The sequence below is a fragment of the Varanus komodoensis genome, unplaced genomic scaffold (assembly GCF_004798865.1).
Source record: "Varanus komodoensis strain SLA01 unplaced genomic scaffold, ASM479886v1 scaffold4, whole genome shotgun sequence".
Classification (NCBI taxonomy): domain Eukaryota; kingdom Metazoa; phylum Chordata; class Lepidosauria; order Squamata; family Varanidae; genus Varanus; species Varanus komodoensis.
In genome coordinates this window covers 22,605,071-22,626,162 of record NW_025335941.1, presented here as the reverse complement: position 1 = coordinate 22,626,162, position 21,092 = coordinate 22,605,071, and the positions used below count along the sequence as shown (strand labels likewise).

The following is a 21,092-nucleotide window of genomic DNA, read 5'->3' as shown; positions in this document are numbered from 1 at the left end:
GGAAGAGTTAATTCAGTTAGGCAAGTCCCTGAAAACAAGAATTTCAGCTATCCTTTAAAAAGTGACTTATTTATTGGGACTTATATACACATTCATTTGACCATGATTAATTATGTCTAAAATGTCAAACATTTGTTTGGGTCCAAATGCTTAATTAAAAATGAAATCAAACAATAATGTTAAGATGGTGGTGATCTGACCATAATTTGTGTGTCCCCAAGAGTAATTTTTTAAAGAAATGGCATTATAGCACTGTAGCTCTCTTTAATTTAAGTAATATTTCACAAATATTTTTAAAGCTTGTAACTGAAAAGCATCTTAATGTTTATTAAAAATAGGTAATAAAATGGAAAGCACTGCAAAGGTTACAGTGTATGTGTTGTGACAGGTTCACCGGTTTGATATATTCACATCATTAGCTTTTTAAAGCAATCATATATGAATTAGGATTCTGGCAAATATTCTTCTTTTAACAGTTAGGACTTAGTCATCCTTCACCAACTACATCCTTCTCAATTTTTGGACTACAACTAACACCACCCCTGCCAGCAGTTACAATCAGAGATGGTGGTAGCTGCAATCCAAAACATCTGAGTGGATAGCTAGGAGAAGGCCCAGCAAGCTACTTCTGAATAGCACAGAGCTACCAATTTGTTCATTCCTTGTTTTATCAGACAATGTTACACATGGCAATAGAGGCAATACATAGTGTCTTCACTAGTTATGGGCTTTAAAGAATTAAGAACTTATTGGTAGAAGGGTTTTTATTTCCAATTTTCTAAAATATTTTGATACTTAAGATAACAAAGTAGTGTTTTGAACACTATAAAAAGTCAATTATTCAATTATTCATAAAGAGTTGGATTTTTATTTTATTATTTTATTTTATTTTAAGGATGGCCAGAACACTTTGAATCAAAACAAAAACAAAAATCAACATCTACACTCTAAAGTAAGAAACTGTCTGAATTTCCAAAGTCGCACTTAAAATGTCTTCCAATGTTCTATAATTGCTTATTAAATTGGGATGGACGGCGCCATTGCGGGACTGGGAGCCGGGACGATGCCGGACTGCGGGCCCACCACCTGGCCAAGTGCGCTGCGGGCCCTGCTCCAGGCCCCCTTCTCTGGCGTGGGTGAGAGCCGGGCCGAGGGCGGGGTGTGAGGGAGGGGCCATGCAGCCTTTAACTCACCGGCAGCGACCGGGCCCAGTGGCCTAAGGGTGGTGACGCCGTTTGGGGCCGTTCAGGGCTGAACGGGGGCTGGGCTGGCCAGGGTCTTTGTTGTTGGCCAGTGGGTGAGATTGGTTGAATTTGGGCAATGGGAATTGTGGGGTTGTTTAAAATTGTTTTTAAGTATTTTAATGTGTTTTTAGTTGTTTTAATGGATTCATCTCTGGCTTTGAGTATGGGATTGCCTGGGGAGTGTGTGGGTGCCGCCATTGGGGTGGTCACGGATAATGGGCGTTATGGCATTGGGGGTTTAACGAGTCTGTGTAGAAGGAGGGACAGATGGTTAACATCTGTTCCTCTTTCTGGTTAATCCTCCAGCCCGCATTTTCCAAGTAGGCTTGTCAGCCGCCCCCCGGGCCTGTCGGTGCTGTTGCTTAATGCCAGGTCAGTCCAAAATAAATCACCACTCATTCACGACCTGATCGTGAATGAGGGGGCCGACCTGGCTTGCATTAAAGAGACCTGGGTGGGAGGGGGGATGTCTCCCTCTCTCAACTGTGCCCACCTGGTTACCTGGTCCAGCACCGACCATGCCTGGAAGGGAGGGGAGGGGGGTCGCTTTGGTTTACCGAGCCTCTATTTCCCTCACGGGGCTTCCTGTCCTCTCGAGGCCAGGTCTAGAGTGCCTCTACTTGGTGTTGGGCGACCGAGACAGACTGGGGATTCTTTTGGTGTACCATGCACCCTTCTGCCCAACAGACTCCCTGCCTGAGCTGACAGAGATCGTCTTGGATTTGGTGTTGAAGACTCCCAGGATGTTGGTCCTGGGGGACTTCAGTTTCCATGTCGAGACAGTTCTGACTTGGACGGCTCGGGACTTCATGGCCTCCATCATTGAATCATGGCCTCAGGACTTCATGGTCTCCATCATGAATGTGGACACACTCTGGACCTGGTTTTCTTGATGGGGCAGGAAGAAGGTGACCAGGGTGAGGAACTTGTGTCTGACATCCCTGTCATGGTCAGATCACTTCCATGTGAGGTTTGAGCTTGAGAGCAGCCTTTCCCTCTGTAAGGGTGCGGACCCTATTGTGCTGGTCCGCCCTCGGAGCTGGATGGATCCAGATGGATTCCTGAAGGCCCTGGGGGATTTCCCAGTTGATAAGGCTGGTGCTCCTGTCGATGCCCTGGTTGAACTATGGAATCGGGATATGACCAGGGCTATTGACACGATCACGATCCTAAGTGTCCTCTCCCACCTGGCAGAGCCCGTTCATCCCCTTGGTATACACCTGAACTATGGGCAATGAAGCGGGTTGGGAGACGTCTAGAGCGTAGGTGGAGGAAATCATGTGATGAGTCTGATCGAACACACTTAAGAGCCCATTATCAGGCCTATGCTGTGGCGGTGAGGGCGGCGGAGAAGAAATTCTTCGCCTCTTCCATTGCCTCCTCACAATGCTGTCCGGTGGAGCTCTTTCGTGTGGTACAGGGGCTGGTACATCCGGGCCCAAAGAAAGATCTCGTGCCACCCTCGAAGGCCTGCTGTGACGACTTCGCCAAGCATTTCTGGAACAAAATCATTCAGATTCATCACGAGCTGGACTCTACTAGTGAATCAGATTCTACTGGGGAGGTGCCAATGTTGCCGTCTGGTCCACAATTGATGGATGAGTTTCAGTTGTTGCAGCCTGTTAACGTGAACAAGGTGCTTGGACAAGTATTTATTTTATTTAATTTATTTTTATTTTTTTTTTTATTTATATCCTGCCTTTTTCCTACAAAGGGCTCCACATGCTTACTGGACCCTTGCCCATCTTGGCTACTCAAGCAAGTCAAGGACAGGATTGGGACCTGGATACTGGAGGTTGTTAATGCCTCTCTAAGGGACGGCTGGGTACCTGTCCCTTTAAAGGAGGCGGTAGTCTGGCCAGTCCTAAAGAAGGCATCCCTGGATCCAGAGGTGGCCGCCAGTTATAGACCGGTGGCCTACATCCCATTCTTGGGCAAGGTGTTAGAACGGGTGATGGTGGGACAACTCCAAGCACTCTTGGATGAAACTGATTATCTGGACCCATTTCAGTCCAGCTTCAGACCTGGGTACGGCACTGAATCTGCCTTGGTCGCCCTGTATTATGACCTGTGCAGGGAGAGAGACAGGGGAGTGCGTCCCTCTTGGTTCTCCTGGATCTCTCAGCAGCTTTTGATACCATCAACCATGGTATCCTTCTGGATAGGCTAGTGGGATTGGGAGTTGGAGGCACTGCTTTGCAGTGGTTCCATTCCTATCTCAATGGCCGATTCCAGAAGGTGGTGCTGGGGGACTATGGCTCTGCACCATGGCAGTTATGCCATGGAGTTCCGCAGGGGTCCATTTTGTCCCCCTTGCTTTTCAACATATACATGAAACTGCTGAGAGAGGTCATTAGGAGGTGTGGGCTGCGGAATCATCAGTACGCTGATGATACCCAGCTCTACCTCTCATTTTCAACCAATCCAGGTGAGGCAGTGGCTGTACTGAACTGGTGCCTGGCTGAGGTAATGGGCTGGATGAGGGCCAATAAACTGAACTCAGTCCAGACAAGACAGAGGTCCTGTTGGTGGGTGGCTCGGGCTTCGGGGTGGGAGACTTGGACCTTGTCCTGAATGGGGTTGCACTCCCTCTTAGGGATAAGGTTCACAGCTTGGGAGTGCTCCTCTACCCAGAGCTGTCATTAGAAGCTCAAGTAACAGCGGTGGCGAGGAGCGCTTTCCTGCAGCTCCAGCTGATCCATCAGCTGCGTCCCTACCTGAAGAACGATTTCCTGGCAACAGTGACACATGCATTGGTAACTTCCTGATTAGACTTCTGTAACGCGCTCTATGTGGGGCTGCCCTTGAAGACGGTCCGGATACTTCAATTGGTGCAAAACAGAGCTGCCAGGTTGCTGACGTTGGCTGGGCATTGTTCTCGCATAACCCCAGTCCTCCGTCAGCTTCACTGGCTTCCCATTGAAGTCCAGACCCAATTCAAGGTGTTGGTTATCACCTATAAAGCCCTTAATGGCTCGGGACCTGGTTATCTAAAGGAGCACTTATGTCCGTATATGCCCACCCACCCCCTGAGATCGGCGGCAGAGGCCCTTTTCCGGGAACCCTCCATGAAAGATATTAGGAGGGTGAGTACCCGGAGGAGGGCCTTCTCTGCGGTGGTGCCCCATCTATGGAGTGCGTTCTCCAGAGAGGTCCGCCTGGCGCCGTCGTTATTTGCTTTTCAGCACCAGGTCAAGACCTTTTTACTTAAACGATATTTTAACTGTTAATTGTTGTATTATTTATTTATTATACACCTGCCAAGATGTATCCAGATTTTTAAATTTTATTCAATATTTGTTTATTTGCTTTGTAAGTTGCCCCGAGGCTTGTTGCAAAGGGGGCGGCATAAAAATGATTTAAATAAATAAAAATATTATCTAGATTTTATCAATAAAAAGATTACACAGCCAAGTTCAGATTTATTCATCCAATACTGAAATGTGAGCCAGAAATAATAGTCAGTATTAGTGAGGATTCATGGTATGCTACTTAAGAAACGCCTAGAAGGTGTAACTACATAATCCCTGCATAAAATAATTTGTTACATAATAGTTGGAGTCGACTGTCATCTTCACAGACAATTCCAGTGAAGATTATAAAAAAGCAACTCTGCGGAAATGGAATATTCTTTCCATCCTTTTAGCAAAATAGAGAACTTTGCATCAGATTTGAAGCACATATAATTGACAGCTTGTATTGCTTTTTTGATATTGTAATTCATTCCTCATGTACTGGAATTTCAGGTCTTAGAGCTTATAAACTCTCAGCACATATTACTGGACAATGAGTTGAGGAAAATGGGAGGCATTGAAAATCTTTTGGCTTTTAAAGGAGCCAGTGGTTAATGGCTCAATAACAACCAAGATGAGAAAACATAACTTTTATTCGTCAGCATAGAATTTTGTTTTGATTTAGCAAAGCAATGAACCATGATCATTATGTAAATGAAGTAAAATGAAAGACTTTATAATCTATATTTTCTATAGATATTTCAAATAGTAAGTAATCTGTCACTGTAATCCTTAGAACATGTTGGAATTAATTCATTGAACAGTAATTCTTGCAAGGTGAAAATCACTGGCATTCTATTTCCCAACATCATATTTAGTAACTCAGATAAATTCAAATAGCAGAACATGTGGCAGTAATGTACTCTATTAAATGCTAGATAAAGAAATAATCTCAAGACTGTCTATAACCCCTCCAGATGTACATAAGCATACAAATAATACATTAAATTTTCCTTTTCACTGACAAGCTGTTAAGAACATCCTGTTGTCTTCCCCTGTGCTTCTCATAACTAGAATTAATCTATCCTTGATGGGTAGCATAGGAAACTAGAAAACAAGAGCGATTTAGCAAGAGATGATATTGAATGTGCTAAGTTTAATATTAGAAACAATCTTTTCCCTCCTGTCCCTTCCTTTAAGATGGTTAATCGTTATTAATTAAAATTGAAAATCTGCTGATGTAACCAAAGATTGGATCCCCTATGCCAGTGAACAAAAATCCTTTCTTCTAATTAATTTGCAATACACATAGGACTGCTTTTAGTTACAATCTGTGCAGTGATTAACTTGACTAAAGCACATAACATTATAGCATTATTAACTCATATTTCACTGAAAGGTCATTTTCCCCTTGTTGTGTTTTTAGAAACTTCACTTAAATATCTAAGTGTCCTATCCACAGAGTGTGCATAGTCCTCAGAGTGCATGCTCAGCAATAAGAACACAACCAAAAGCATCCACACATAGAGTTTCTTCTGATCTACTTTTTGAAAGAAATGAGATCCTGAGGTGACTTCTCAGAGCATATATTAAGAAATTAAGGGTTCAAGCTCAGTAATCTTGTTGCATGAATCTAGTCTTATTTCAGTATTCATAACATGTTCTTTAAATCATGACCTATGGACATTCATGTGAATCCTGTAGATGGTTTCAAGTGAGCACAATTTCCTCAAGAACACTAGGGGTTAGGGATGTGCTGCATAGTCTCACCATCACTACCAATATGAATGTCAGTCACACAAACCAGTGACTGGAAGTTTTCAGGCATCACAAAAGGAGTGCAAACAGTTAGAGCTCCTCTATATCAAGACTGACTGAGGACTGCCCCCTGCTGTTGTATACAGAGACCTGTATGCTTGTAGGGTAACTTCATATGGCCACCACTAGCTGGCATAAGTGCTGGCAGCAGGAACTACCAAGCATTAACTTGAGGCCCTATCATGTATTCTTTCAATGCATGAGTTCAAGTAAGCCTTCTTTTAACTCATTTCTGCATTGGCTGTACCCTGCGGGCAATTGTCTGATTTCTAAAGTGACATTTTCAAGATTACATTTATTTACATTACATACATTTATTTTCAAGATTTACATTCTCTTCATAACAGTATAGTCACTGCCTTCTAGAACAGTATGCCAAACACAGAATACCTCACCATAATAAGGTTTTGTGTCAACTATGGAATGAATGACAGTAGCTAGATCCTCATATTATAGCAACAGATATAGAAGCAGTTGGAACATTTTCAACCCAATGGTGAATTTACATCACTTTTTTAGTTTGCCAGAGATATGGCTAAATATATTCCAGGTTGATTTGAGCTCCTAGAGACATAGTAGTATCACTGATGTACCATTACTCTCGGTCACAACTCAAGCCCCAATTTCTGTGTTGCCCAATGAAAATACATGCATAGGATTTTTGTAAAATTGTGATTAAAACTCACATCTCCTATCCACATCAATTATATGGAAGTGATAATGAAAACTTTAGAATGCTGTTTGTGTCATTAATACAAAACTTTGTTGACTTGAGACTGAGGATACTGCCTGGGTCATCAATGACATCCTTTCAGTAGTTGCTTTGGGAACCTTCTTTTGTAAAAAGCCAGGGCAAAGAGAGAAATGAAGGAGATAGCTTTCCTCTGTACTAGTGATAGGAATGGAATGATATAGGATTTTTTGTATTCAAATATTTCATTTACTTATTTATGTTTGCAATTATACTCCATAAAATTGTAAAACTCAAACAATTGCTGAATATCCCCTTAGTTAATCAGAAGCACAATTCTGCTATTTGGAATTTTCAAAATGGGCTTAACAAAGATTCAAAAACACAATCCGGTTTGATCTTATGTAGTGCAAAGTATATGCCTCTTTCATCTTCAAGTGCTCCTTAACTGTCTTCTTACTACACTGCAGAGGAATCATCTAAACAAACACTTCTTTCCTGCTAGTATGATATGGTTGCTTACCATTTTAAATTCCTCAGCCCAATACTCATCTGATCAGAAAATGTGCATGTGACACACAAGGACAGATTGTAGTTTCATTAAAGATGTATTTACTGAACTGAGCCAGCTGCTCAGAGCTGGCATACATAAAAGAACCATGTGACAGATACTTAGATATGTTTAAGAAAACTGACAAAAGCATTCATCCAGTGCAGGAGCTTCAGCCACATAAGAGCTGGCACTTCTATCTTCTTCCATGTAAAAGGTTTAAACAGTTACTACAGTGTGCCATAAATTTTAACTTGTAATTGAAAATCTTTCTACTTCCTTAGAAAAAAGTCCTGTATCACTTGCTACATAATTACAGGCTATGTAGCTGGTCTCTTAGGCTTTGCTAGAAATTTGCAAACACGAAATGCTGCACAAACTAACACTAATCAAATTTTATTAAATGTTAAGCTCAAGAAATGTCACCCCTCACACCACAGAATCACAGAGAGTAACAATGGCTCCATATATGATTCTAAAGAAAGCAGAAGATTTAAACCTTGAATGAGGTCATATTTAGTTAGATGTCATTCCTGATGCTTTCCCTCATTTAAGGATCTCACTGTCAGAGTATAAATGTGTTAGCCCTATTTGCATCAAGCACACATAAAGGGAAAAACTTCTACACTCACATTTATAGGTCACTTGAAGAGGTAAACAGAAAAATAGAATATTTCACATTTCCAAAACACTTTGAGAATCAAATTCAGTTCACCCAGTGGTTTTATTCATTGTCTTCAGAATGTTTTGGCCTCTGTATTCTTTAAAAGTTAAAGCAAGTTTCACTAGTAGTATTTTACTTGATGTCATTGACATCAAGCTAGTGATCCAACTACTTTCTTGTTCAGTAGTTTGAGACGAGTATTACTTGATTAACTACTTTTTCAGTTTTTATAGTACATGGTGAGTTTGGAATCAACCTAAATTTTTAGAACAATTAAATAAGATACACACCAGTGCATATTTTCAATGCATTTCAGTCTGGCAGCTTTGATTCAACATAGACAGTTCCTATAATAAAGTTTGCAATGATGCAGAGTATAAATTATGCACTATGTAAATGATATTTTGTCTAATGCTACTATGTTTCTATAACAGATTATTAATTTGTTGACATTTCTTCATGCTGTATAATTGTAAATGCAAATAATATGGTAAATATATGTATGTTGCTGGCATACTTATACTGGGTATGTTTGCATGTTCTCTACTGGCCAATTCACACAATTTGCTGTTCCAGTTTTGTATGTAAAGAACCTCAATGTGGGGGCAGATAAATGACATGGTTCTGTTCCCTAGAATCACTGGTTTCTTCACATATTTTACTAAAGAGGTATGTGATTTAGCCAAAAGCAAGTATAAGTGTCTGAATCAGTATTAAAACAATGAATTCCTGTGGCCACACTGACAAGATGCTTTGCAGGAATTCCTGCAACTTTTGGATGTGGCTGAGGCATCCTTCTTTTGTACTTCTTTCGTCAGCATTTCTAATGAAGTACTGCCGCTGCTTATCACATATTTCTCATTATCTTTCCCTCTAGTAGCAATTGTCTAATTAATTAGTCATCTACTCTGATTGTTACAAGCTTCCTATCTTCCAGACTCTGTCATAGTTCCAACAGCAGTTACTCTTAGGAACATTTACTCTTGCTTTCAACAAGTTATGCTTCTTTTCAATCCCAGGATATTCCTGCTACTTTATCACCTGCATTGAGAAAAAGTCACAGACAGGATAAAACCTAGCACAGACAAAATATTCTAGAACTCTTAAATATGGCTAGGATGATTAGTCGGTTTCCACTGGTTCTATACAGTAACCAGATTAACTCTCTTAAGAGTGGAACTTCCATCCTTAATGATCCTGATTTAGCTGCTCTCCCCTACAACTCTTCATAGTTAAAAAAAAATCTAAATGATGCATTCAATGTTATCCGTAGCTTGGCCTTCAGTTCTTATAAGTAATACTACTGAATCCAAAAGCCTAATAATAAGCATGTCCAAAAATTAAGCTAGCCCTATTTGTCAATTCTTTAAGTCAATATTAAAAGATTAGCAGAAGATTACACTGTGCAAGGAAAAAGCATGGCTCTTTACATTTTACCAACTTTTAAAAGTTTTAGCACTGTTTCTCAAACTTTGTCAACTGAGCAAATAAGTTTTCTCATGAGATTGTTTTTATATTCAAAATAATAATAAGACTCAAGACCTTGTGTAACCTTCCATTCTAAAACTTTCTTCAATATTTAGAATCTTGCAGTGATATTTTTTACTCTGTGTTGCAATATGAAGGCATTCTTCCATGTTTCATCAGATTACCTGCACTTAATACAATTGTTTCTTAGAAATGGTGCATATTTTGCATGATCCATGATCAACGGGAGGGTGAATTATATTCTAGTTCTAATCAGCACATTTTCTCTAAAGGATCTACTCATTCTCCTGTTTCACTTTCACTGGCTATCAATCCTCCTCCTCCTCCTCCATTTATTACAGTTATGGACCAGGAAAATTAATAAACAAATAAATATAGCAATAGGAAATTTAAAACACAGTTAAAACAAGAACAGCTTATACAATATCTTCACTTAGGAGGATGACCACATTCCCCCCCCCCCAATTTGCAATGTAGTCATTAAAAAATTGGCAACGTTTCCAGTGACAGAAGAGGATACAACCCTTAAACAAATTGAGTAGAATAATTGTTACCATAAAGGTAAGTTATTAATGGTATAATCAATTTCTTTGTGCATTCTCTATAAATGCTGCATGTATAAATGCATAAGAGAACATGTTAGGCTACCAATCAGTTTCTGGACACTCTCCGAAGTTCTGCTTATGGTATATAAAATCTATACAACTAAAGGCCAGGCTATCCTTTCTTATGAACATGCTGAAAATTTAAGATCCTTTGGAGATCTGTTTTCTCTGCACTGCCACCAGTGAAAACTGGTGACTCCAGTGCTGATGGGGAGTTGTAGGGACCTGGGCTATATTCAGAACTTTAAAGGAACTAATGGTGCTGAGCACCACTGCCTACATAGGTTCTGACAAAATGAATGTACTGCCCCGCTGACATTGCAGCTGCCACTCTCCCCTGCCTCCCCTCCCCTCCCACTGGGGGCATAAGTAACAGGAATGTGAGGAAGGTGCTCTTTAGCACCTGCTGCCAGCATCTGGAACTCTCTGACAACTGGACAGGGGAAGCTCCTAAATTATTCTACTTCCTACAAAAGGAAAGTTATTTTAATTCAGGTAGTTCTTGGTTGTTAAACTCTCTTGTTTGCTGAACTGATGAGTTCTCTTTATTTCCTATTTAATTTTAAACAATATATTTAATGTCTTTGTAATTGATGTATTTTAAATAGATGAGGTTATATTTCAATTAAATTATTTTATGCATTTTACTAGGGTTCGTTTCTTTGAGGTTATTTTAATGGAAAAGCAGTGTATAAAACAAAGAAACAAAACATTATCAAATCTAATGTCAAATGCAAAATAATCTCAAAACCCATAGTCACTATGTACTATGAAAGTATGGGCTCAACAAGGAATGAAGTTTATTTACCCCTTTTCTTCATTAACAGCATTTCATATGAGCAAATGCAGCAGTCAACATTACCAGAAAAGAACACATTTCATGTTTTTTCCTACCTTCCTCTTGGCAAGTCATTATCATCTTTCTTCCAACGGACTGTTGGCTGAGGATCTCCCTGTACCTGGCATCTGAATTCTACAACTTCTTCTTCCAAAACCACCTGGTTGATTGGTCTCCTGAGAAATGTGGGTCGTTCTTGAAAAATAAGCATTCCACATTTAAAAAGTCAGTTATTTTACTTTACAAGTGTTAGAAAGCAATCCCATTCACAACACACAGAGCCTTTAAGACTTGCCCCAAGTCATTTTTCTGCCTTAGGCAATTAGCAAACCAAGCACTTTAGTGTCATCCCACCCAGCCTGTCAAGGTTCAGAGTACTCAAGGCAGGCCAAGTTATTTTTGTAGGAGAGAAAATTCCATATGCACAATTTCTTGCAGTACACCATTTATTAAAGAGCAAATACTGTGCTGATCTTTAATGATATCCAGAATTGCTTCATTTGGCCTAATAACTGGGCCAGCTCTGAGCCTACAAGCACAAAAGGTCACTATTTGCCCCCCACACCCTGGAAGTCATATGCAAATAGCCCTCCTGCTCCTTTCATTGCAAGTGTCTTAGGCACTGAAATGAAGGGAGAAACAGGGGATCCTATAACGATGTTTCACAATTGTGAATTAGCTCACACTATTTGTAAATGAAGAACTGATTGACATTTCTGTTTTATACCACACTGCAGAATATCTATACAAATAAAAATGGATTGGTTAAAAACTAAGAATTTGCTATATCCATTTCACACAATAAAGCAATCAACAATAGTTTTAGTGATTATAGGATGAATCTGTTTATATTATCTTTGAGACATAAAATGGATTTGCAAAAGTCTTGATTGCTACTCTTTTTACCTGCTTATGGACATTTTCTTGAGGTGAAGAGAATTCATGTTTATGTAATGAAAACATGCAGCCTTCTCCATTCTTTGGAAGTGTTAGGCAAGGCTGATATGGAATGCTGAGTTTTCTTTAACAAGAACTTTCAAGAAAACACATAACTATAGATGTTCAGATTATAGAAACTGAGGGCATGCAAATCACAGTATCCACAATTTTCATTTTGCATATCCTGTGCAGTATTGTGAACATTTGCTAGGAAGGAATACATAATTTCCTGTGTTGTTTTCTATGTACAAATCACTCAGAGTGTTAATTATACTTCCATAGAATGATCAGTGTGAATGCCACTGCCAATGCATAATCTCACAAAACATTATGTGAGATTAACTGGATTTGAATCACCTGCATAACTTGTTTATAATGTTAATCTCTCAGGGGATGAAAGAATGCAGCTTTTGAGATGTTTCTTACATAGTTCAGTCAAAGCAATTTCATAGCAGATTTTTGGAAAATGCAAATTGCTTTTTTAAAAAGCTCTGTCAAATAATTTAGTGGCATAATTACAATGGCAATTTTGTCAACGATATTCAATACATAAATTAAAACCATAGCTACACATGGCATGCTTAATACAGCTATTTTATAAGTTTTAGATGAGTAAATAGAGAACTCTTTTCCCATACTTTGTTTCAGTTGAAAACATGAAAAGCCTTTGAAGAGAGCTATAAAATAGGTTGCAGTTATATGTCAAATTGGCTATTTAGACTATTGCTGTTATGACCTTTATAACTTCCAACTAAACATGGAGTTATAATTGGATAACTATTAAATTAACAAATTCACAGAGACTTTTGTTACAGGAATTGAGATGCATAGATGAAACTTTAGATGCACTTTGTTGAATGAAATAGTATTATTTATTTATTTATTAAAACATTTTAGTATAAGGCTTTCAGAAACTACTCCTAAAATTTCTTAGCTGATGAACCTCCTTAGCTGTCCTACTTACCTCCTATTAACTTTTCCCTTATTTAATATGTACTGTACATACCATGCAGTCCTTTAACATGTGCCATGCAATTTAATCAACAGGACCTAAGTTAAATGACTAATGTCCCAGCTCCAAAACTCAAAGCCAACTCTTCTTTCATATTCTTTATTCTAGCACACCATGTACCTACTGGTGGCTTTGTCCTTGAGCAAAGCACTTCCACCCATGCAAGGTGGGGATCTGATTTGCCAGTTTCACCTACCCACTGCTGAGCCCCAAAGTTCCTTAAAACCTGCTTGTGCAGTCTGGAAATCCTGGGGAATAAAATAGAATATAAACCCAAGACCTGTAGTAAATAGATGGTTTATGGATCTACCTTGCAAAAGTAGAAGCTCCTTCCATTAGTACAAAGCCAACACTGGATATAATCCATTTTCATAAATGAAGTACTACATATAAGATTAAGGATATGTTCTCAGTGCTCAACAAAAAATGGCATTTTGGATTGTGTGCTTGCTAAGGAGATTACCAAAGCATTTTGGTACATTGTTGTTACTTACTATTTTCTTCCTTTAGCAATAAAGGTTGAGACTGATATTGATACTGGGTTAATTTTTTCCAAGAAACTATACTTAATCTGTAGCATGCTAAAACAGCTTAAAACAATTACAGTATGTGCCATAGCTGCTTTTACACAAAAACAAATGATTTAGGGCCAAGATGTAAATAGATGTTTAATGCATTTTAAAACATGCAGTTTAAATGCAGAAAGCTTTCCATTTGTAGCTAAAACAGTGCTAGTAGAATTTACAGCAAACATTATAAATATAGTATATATAGTAAAAAAAAGAGGAAAATATGGGAAGAAATAGAAGGCTTCTTGAAAATGCTTCTTGTTAATGCAGAGGAAAATTCTATCAGTATGCACTGTATATTATTATTTCTTTGTATAAGATTCTTTAATCCTTAAATATATGTACTTTCAGTTTATTTATCTTTTTTTATTTATTTGTGCTTTTTAGTTTACAATTTAATTCTAATGCTATTTAAGGAAAATCCTGCATGGAAAATTGTAATCCTGGCTTCCTCACCATTCCCACTGGACTACTGCTAACCACCCTACTTACTCTTACTCAGATTCACCAGAGGCTATGCCTCAAGCTAAATTCACTGTGTGTGGACCTAGAAATCAGTCATGAATGACATACCAAAATTGATGAAAACATTTCAAGACCAAAATAATGAGAGACTGAATCCTGGGAAACTTTGAAAATCAATAGACGTAACTAAATGGGTATGTCCAAAAATCTCTGGCAGGAGTTTTAAAGGAAAATAGATGATTAATCAGCAGTGGGCTAATTTACTTTCTTCTATCTTATTTAGCATTTTCGGTGTACTTGCCAGATATGATAGTAAACTAGTTTAATTTTCCCCACACTGGACAACCTTGCTTTCCTGTTCTGCCTGTGTTTTGTTGCATGGCCAATATCTACAGGGCTGGGTTCCTAGAGGAAGGCATTTAAATCAATATTAAACAAGATAGACTCTTTAAGTGCCTCATAAGCTTAAGGGCATGATTCTATGAATATTTATATTTTTTAAAAAAGCTCTACAACTCCCAGAATGTCCCATCCAGCTGTATCGTTAGTAGTTAGAAACGTTTTTTAGGGGGAAATTGTGAACTTTGGGATGAACCAATTATATTAATGGGATGACTCTGAGAATGCGGGAATTTGCCTTTTCCTCTACAGCCTGCACCATATGCACCAGAGGACTGGGGATCTCTCTGGAGCAGATTTGAAGACCAAGGGACTGCAGGAGAAAATGATATGGGTAAATTTCCATTGCACAAGGGACTTCCAACATTCATCCATAAGAAATAATAAAAATGCAATTTCACTGGAAATAAGCATTTAGCTGTGTTTTCTCCTTCTATGACTAACTACTCTGATTATTTAGGAAAAAAATTGAATACTGAATAGCACTAATACTAAATTGGGATTTATTACAGTTCCAATCAGTTTCTGTAACTGTTCCTTGATTTATATTTATAAATATATATAATATAGTGGAAATTGTAGATTTCCACATTTAAAAAGTGGTTTCATGTCAAAAATACAGTATAGGGGATACAATGTAAACACACACACAAACATGAACATATATGGGTGAGTGTGAACATACATACTCACTTGCTTCTTACATGCCTGCCCTCTTCTGGAATATACTTGAAGCATCTTAATGTTAAAAGAAGTAGCACATAGCATTATTATTACTGGGCGTGTATGTGGGAAGAGGGAATTTTCTTTTTTGCTCTTGAATTTCTTTGATGTTGTTTAAGACTCACTGAACTGGTGCTTATAACCCTTAGTACTGATATGTAGAAATGTGACCATTGACAGTTCTGCTATGGTAGTTTTATAATGCTATTATCAATGTGTTAATAGGAATGGTTTAGATTTAAGATGGTTTCTGCATGCTATTTTCCTATTTATTCTCATGGGGGAATAATCTCAATTATTTAATTTATTTGTTTGACATGTTCAACTTGGCTCCACTAACCAATTTATTGCCTAACTTCATTCACCAGTACAAGAAACTCAATCACTAAGTAAATTTAAATAGACAAAGAATGTAAAACATATAGACACATACACTTTTGAAGATTGTGTGAGAATATTTACAAACTCTCGTGCAGTGTTACAAAAGCTTTGATCTACCATGGGGAATAAGTAATAATTTTAAAAAGCTGAATCTCTGAAACAAGCTGACTCTGAAACTCACTGAACCACAATCTGTCAACTGTATTAAAAGCATCTCAGTTATATTTGATAATTTTGTGACAGGCAGCAATATCATACTGGACTAAGGTTGCTGAATCTTTGCATCCATCCAAGGATCTCTCATTGGGTTTACATTCTGAATGTCAGAAAAAATGTTTGCTTGTTTGTTTGTTTTGTTCTAAACCTTTGCTAACAAATTAAGATGGATGAATTCTTAAGATGGATGCATAACTAGAAATTCTGAATTGCCATTTTTCTATAAATGTATATGAATTACTCTTTAAATTATTGATTTTGTATGTTGATAGTGTGCGTCCTGAATTCCATCATTAATATTTTGTGCGTGTAGCACCAGAGGAAAAGCAAGTATAAAGCTCAGACACAGGTTTACCAAAGACAGTCAGCTCTGCTGGATCACTGTCCCGTTCTCCCACCATATTGGTGCCAACACATGTGTACATTCCAGCATCACTCTTTCTTGTGTTTGAAATCATAAGCTTTCCACTTCGGATCTATTGGAAAGAAATTAAAAAAACCTGTTTTAATATTCTGCATACTGCATACTGTATTTCATGTATTCATAAAACAGTATTAGTACTTATATTACTCATATTACAGTTAATATTAGAAGGTATAGTAACTGAATCTACTTTGTTTAAAGTAATTAACACAGACTTAAAGAGAGGAAGCATGGGAAGATGTTTTGGTAGCTTCAGTTCCTTTGAATTCTTTCCTAATAATTGCATATTTTAAGCACAAGGGCATAGTCACATGATCACTTATATAAGAAAATTAGTGTTAAAAGCCACTCTCTGGTCAGCTTTCCACACTATGACTGTAAATATGGATTCGAATTTTTAAAAAAATCTTTCAAAATGGAGCTTCTCTCTGGATGTCAACAACATAACTTTTTTAAGGATGTATAAAAATTGAAAATTGTTAAAATCAGTAGTTTTACATAAGAGTCTGAATTGTGAAACTGTGTTCAATTCCTCAATCTATAAACTATAGATTCAACATTTTCAAAAAAGTTCATAAAATATAGAAATATCTTTATAGCAAGTAATTTGTAGTATTTAAATTTTTAAAAAATCTTTCTCTTTCACAATTTACATTCTTATCTCATCAAGGCCATTGATTTTTCTAATTTGGGTGAAAATTCTCAGTCAGATCAACTTTTTAACAAGCCAGTTAATGTTTTAGCTTCCCCTTTCAGCAAGACTAGCTTACACTGATTCGGTCTTCTTTGTCATCAATTCGAATTTTGTCTTTTTTCCAGTAGATAGTGGGCTCAGGATGACCTCGAGGAGGCTGGCACTCTAAAATAGCTGGTTCACCTGCTGCCACAATAACATCTGTAGGGTTTTGCCGGAAATCATCCCGTAGCACTGAAACAAACAACATGGATGGAAAAATAAAACATAAAAGAGTTTTATTAAATATATTATCATGAAAGAGTTTCCTTGATTGGAATTTCTGTGGGATCATGTAAAATCCATCTAGAATCAGCTACTGTAACAGAAATAAACCCAGTAGGTGGCTTTTCTTCTACTACACATTTAAGTGACGTATATTTTTCACAAAAGTACCTCTCATGTGAGTACACACACACACAATTCTCCTTTTAGTCTGCAGTCACACCTGCCAGTGTGACCTTCTAGGAAGGGGGGGAAACCCTTATAGTATTATTGCTGTTCTGATAGCTAATTCTTTCATTATGTAAACTCTGCTTGTAAGCTTTTGAAAATCTGGCATGCCCATTTCTCGACTGGCACCTGTCTACACAGCAGCTATTTTTTAGTGAAATGGACAAATAGAGAGGTCATACAGCTATGCAATTTTACCTTTATTGTGGCAGCAGAATTTTTGGTGTCAGTGGCGGCAGCTGCCGCAGCAGAAATAACTTCTGAAGTATGCCAAATCTATGCATATGTAATACTACTAGGAAAGCACCTGCTCTTTCATTATCTTTTAATATGTTTGTAGCCATGTCTTTTGATATTTTTTGCAGGCATTTTTTAGGCATTGTGAGATAAACCCAAAAGGGGGGTAAATACATATCAGTTAGCTGTAAGAAACTAGATCAGGCAATGCACATTATCTTCTTATGTAAATTATATCACCAGTGATAGATTAAGTTTAGCTGTACAAAAATGATAGCCATTTTATCATAATTCTTCCATTTGTGTTCCAATCTCTGTTTTAATTGTAACCCTTACAAATACAAAACTGAAAATAGTTCCAAAATGAGCTACTAAAATTGTTGTAGTTCACTATGTAAAAGTCTCATTACTGCTTTAATATAGTTCTTACCTTTAATGGAAAAAGGCCCTGTGAGAAATCAAGAAAAGCCTGCATCTTACTAAAGGAGCAGTCTGGAACAGCAAAAAATGTTCCCTCTCAGCTTATAAACTGATTTAATTTACTGCTTTTGCTGTTAATAAAATGTGCTCCATTTTAACATTTTGAACTGCACATTTCCCGTTTTCATGCGTTACATTCAGGGATAAAATTTATATGCACAAGGATTAGCCACTGAATGGGCTGAGTTGAGCCTGCATATAAATCTGACTCTCAGCTACAGATATGGGATTCTGCTTATCGTTTTAGCATTTTCATGGCACACAGGTAAATCCTAAGAGGAGGAGAAACTAATTAAAGGTTAATTTAGTTTCTAATATATAAGACTTGTCTGTGTGTGCCTTGTCTAGACACAGAAAATAAAAAATAAAGAAATTCCGGAAAGGACTTTACAGAAAATGTCTTACAGAGCTAAGGGCATCCTTCAGAACCCTTTTTCTGCAAACGTGCCAACAGACGTATTCCAAAGATATATATTAGACTGAGAAAAGTTATGTACATACATTTTAAAAATGTTATTTATGCATGAAGTAGAAAATGGCAACTGAGTGTTAATTCTGAAGATGAACTGTGAAAATCTAATATTCAAATATGAAGAGGCATACAGGGTATTATTTACTAGATATCTTTGTATCTACTTCTGGCACAAGGACCTATAACATACATACCACAAAAACAAAAGCGAGAACTAGAATATGTGAGGATTTATACCACATTTTGTGTATCACATTTCATGACATATAGCACAGTTCAGCTATCACATGTTTATGTATCCATTTTATGAGATTAGAAGCTATGTGAATGTTTATAGGTTCCAGCCAGACTATGAGGTATGGAATATTTCAGGTCTCCAAAATCATGCCACAGAAACTTTTTGAGGCTGAGTGAAGAGGCCCTTTTGGACCAGCATCAGTAACTGGGCTGTCAACAAACACAACATTCTGTGGAATCACAACTTGAATTATGATCAGCCTCCCCAGGGTCATTTCACCATCAGCAAATAAACAATTTATTGAATTGTGTGTCAATGCCTAAAGGGCAGTATCATGAACAGGTCACTTGTCCCTCTTGCTCTCCAGCAGACTCAAACAACCATAGAAGTATAACTCTTTTATTAAAGCTTAACAGGTTACAGAACAGTATAAATCAAAGTCACAGTTTGGTTAACTCACTCAGTTGATTAAACTAGTTTATATGTGCAGCTTCATTACACCAATGCCAATTCTCAAAAGTTATCATTAATTATAGTTATACAATCCCACTTTGTTAGAAATTTTGTCCACAAATTGTTCACAAAGGTTTAGAAAAGTGTTACAATATGTTAAAAATAGGATTACACAGAAAGTCAGAAACCAGTTCAAAGATGTTATAATACCAAAGGCTGTATCTACTTGGCTTCATTTTGTAATGCCCATATTAGTGTTTAACTCTCACAGTAAAGACTTCCATCTTATCATAAATAAGTAGTTTTTCCTGGTTTGCCCTCTGCCATCTGACTTTATCTAACCAACTGCTTCTGTGTACTCAAATACCTGATATCTTTCCCTAATTGGGCTTTGGGGCTCTCTTACTGCAGAAAGGAGAAAATGAAATTCCTAGATTAGAAAAAAAGTGATAACTAGAACATTTATTAAAAATACTCAAGAGGCAGGTAGTGAATAATCAATTAAGATGATGCTACTGAATTCTCTTCTGAACAATCCTGATAAAGTAACTTCTTAGAAGTTGCTCACTGTTAGTGATGAACTTGCTCACTAAAGCTGTGAATTATCTAGTAGCAACCACAACTGTCAACTGTGTAAGATAGCAGCCAATAGTTCTCATGACACAATTGTATTTGTAAGGCACACAAAATGGTCACAGTAGAGCTGACCACAGAAGTTACACCTGCCCATTCTGTTGGTGTCTGCAACAGTAGGCCTTAGCCAAAGCAAGCTGCATTTTTCTTAGAACAGGAAAATCCACACCTCATTATACTTAAGGCTACCTGGAATGCAAAGCTGTGAAATACTGAGACAAATATTTTATAAATCCTCTCTCCAATGATGTCAGGGTGGGTTTTACTCCATCTGCCAATGCATAGATAATTAAGGAATTATATGGTAAGTACAATACAACAAGGATTCTTATATGATAATGTGTCTGAACCATTTATTTTACACCTCATAGTATATGGGCCAAAATGAAACAATAGTATCTTGGCAGGATACATACAAGGCTGCAATGGAGTCTGGACAAATGCTAATTATGACATTCTAGGCATCTCTTCCATAAAGAACACAGATGCTTCTGAAGTACCACATCACTTTTGAAGTTCCATAAAGTAAACTTGGGAATTGTAAAGGGCTCTGAGTGTTTTGTGGGGAAGTGAATAGATGAGTCAAAATTATTCTAATCTATACACCCATGCTTAATCCTTCTTCTTGCTATAGAAACTCCCAGGCCCTTGGAAAATATGGTGTGTGTCTTAAACACTATAATAGGATTTACATTTACATGATGATTGTAAATAACCATCTGTTGTCTCTAGTTTTCAATCTGGTCCATTTCCCATGAGCCCCTACCCTATGGTCAAAGCAGTTAAGCTAGAAGGAAGAAGGAAAAGTCTGCCAAAAGGTTTAGAATCATTTGCATTATTTCCTATAGTGCTGGGTTTCTCCTTCAGTCTACACAAATATACTATAGAGAGTATATTTTAAGTTCTTATATATAATACACATACACACACCTCTGTGTGCACTCACATCAATATTTAAAATGAGCATTTTATGTCATTCACATTGTATGAGTTAAAGATAGAACTATACCTATTATTCTTGACAAAGGCACAGTCCTATGTAACTTGAGAGATAAAAAGGCCTGCATCTCCCAGCATGGGTGTCGTAGGCCTTTTTATCTCTAAAGCTGTACAGGAATACATCCTAAGGAACAC

At 37.6% G+C, this 21,092-nt stretch overlaps 1 protein-coding gene across 1 annotated transcript in view; it reads right to left on the bottom strand.

The window, feature by feature from the left end:
* The window catches only part of ROBO2 (roundabout guidance receptor 2), a 453,522-nt gene that overhangs the window by 139,912 nt on the left and 292,518 nt on the right, over positions 1–21,092 (bottom strand). Inside the window, exons 3-5 of the mRNA XM_044441757.1 lie at positions 17,030–17,187; positions 16,191–16,311; positions 11,188–11,326 (exon numbers count right to left, since the gene is read on the bottom strand). Coding sequence (XP_044297692.1) covers positions 11,188–11,326; positions 16,191–16,311; positions 17,030–17,187 — 418 coding nt within the window. The remainder of the gene's footprint in view (positions 1–11,187; positions 11,327–16,190; positions 16,312–17,029; positions 17,188–21,092) is intronic.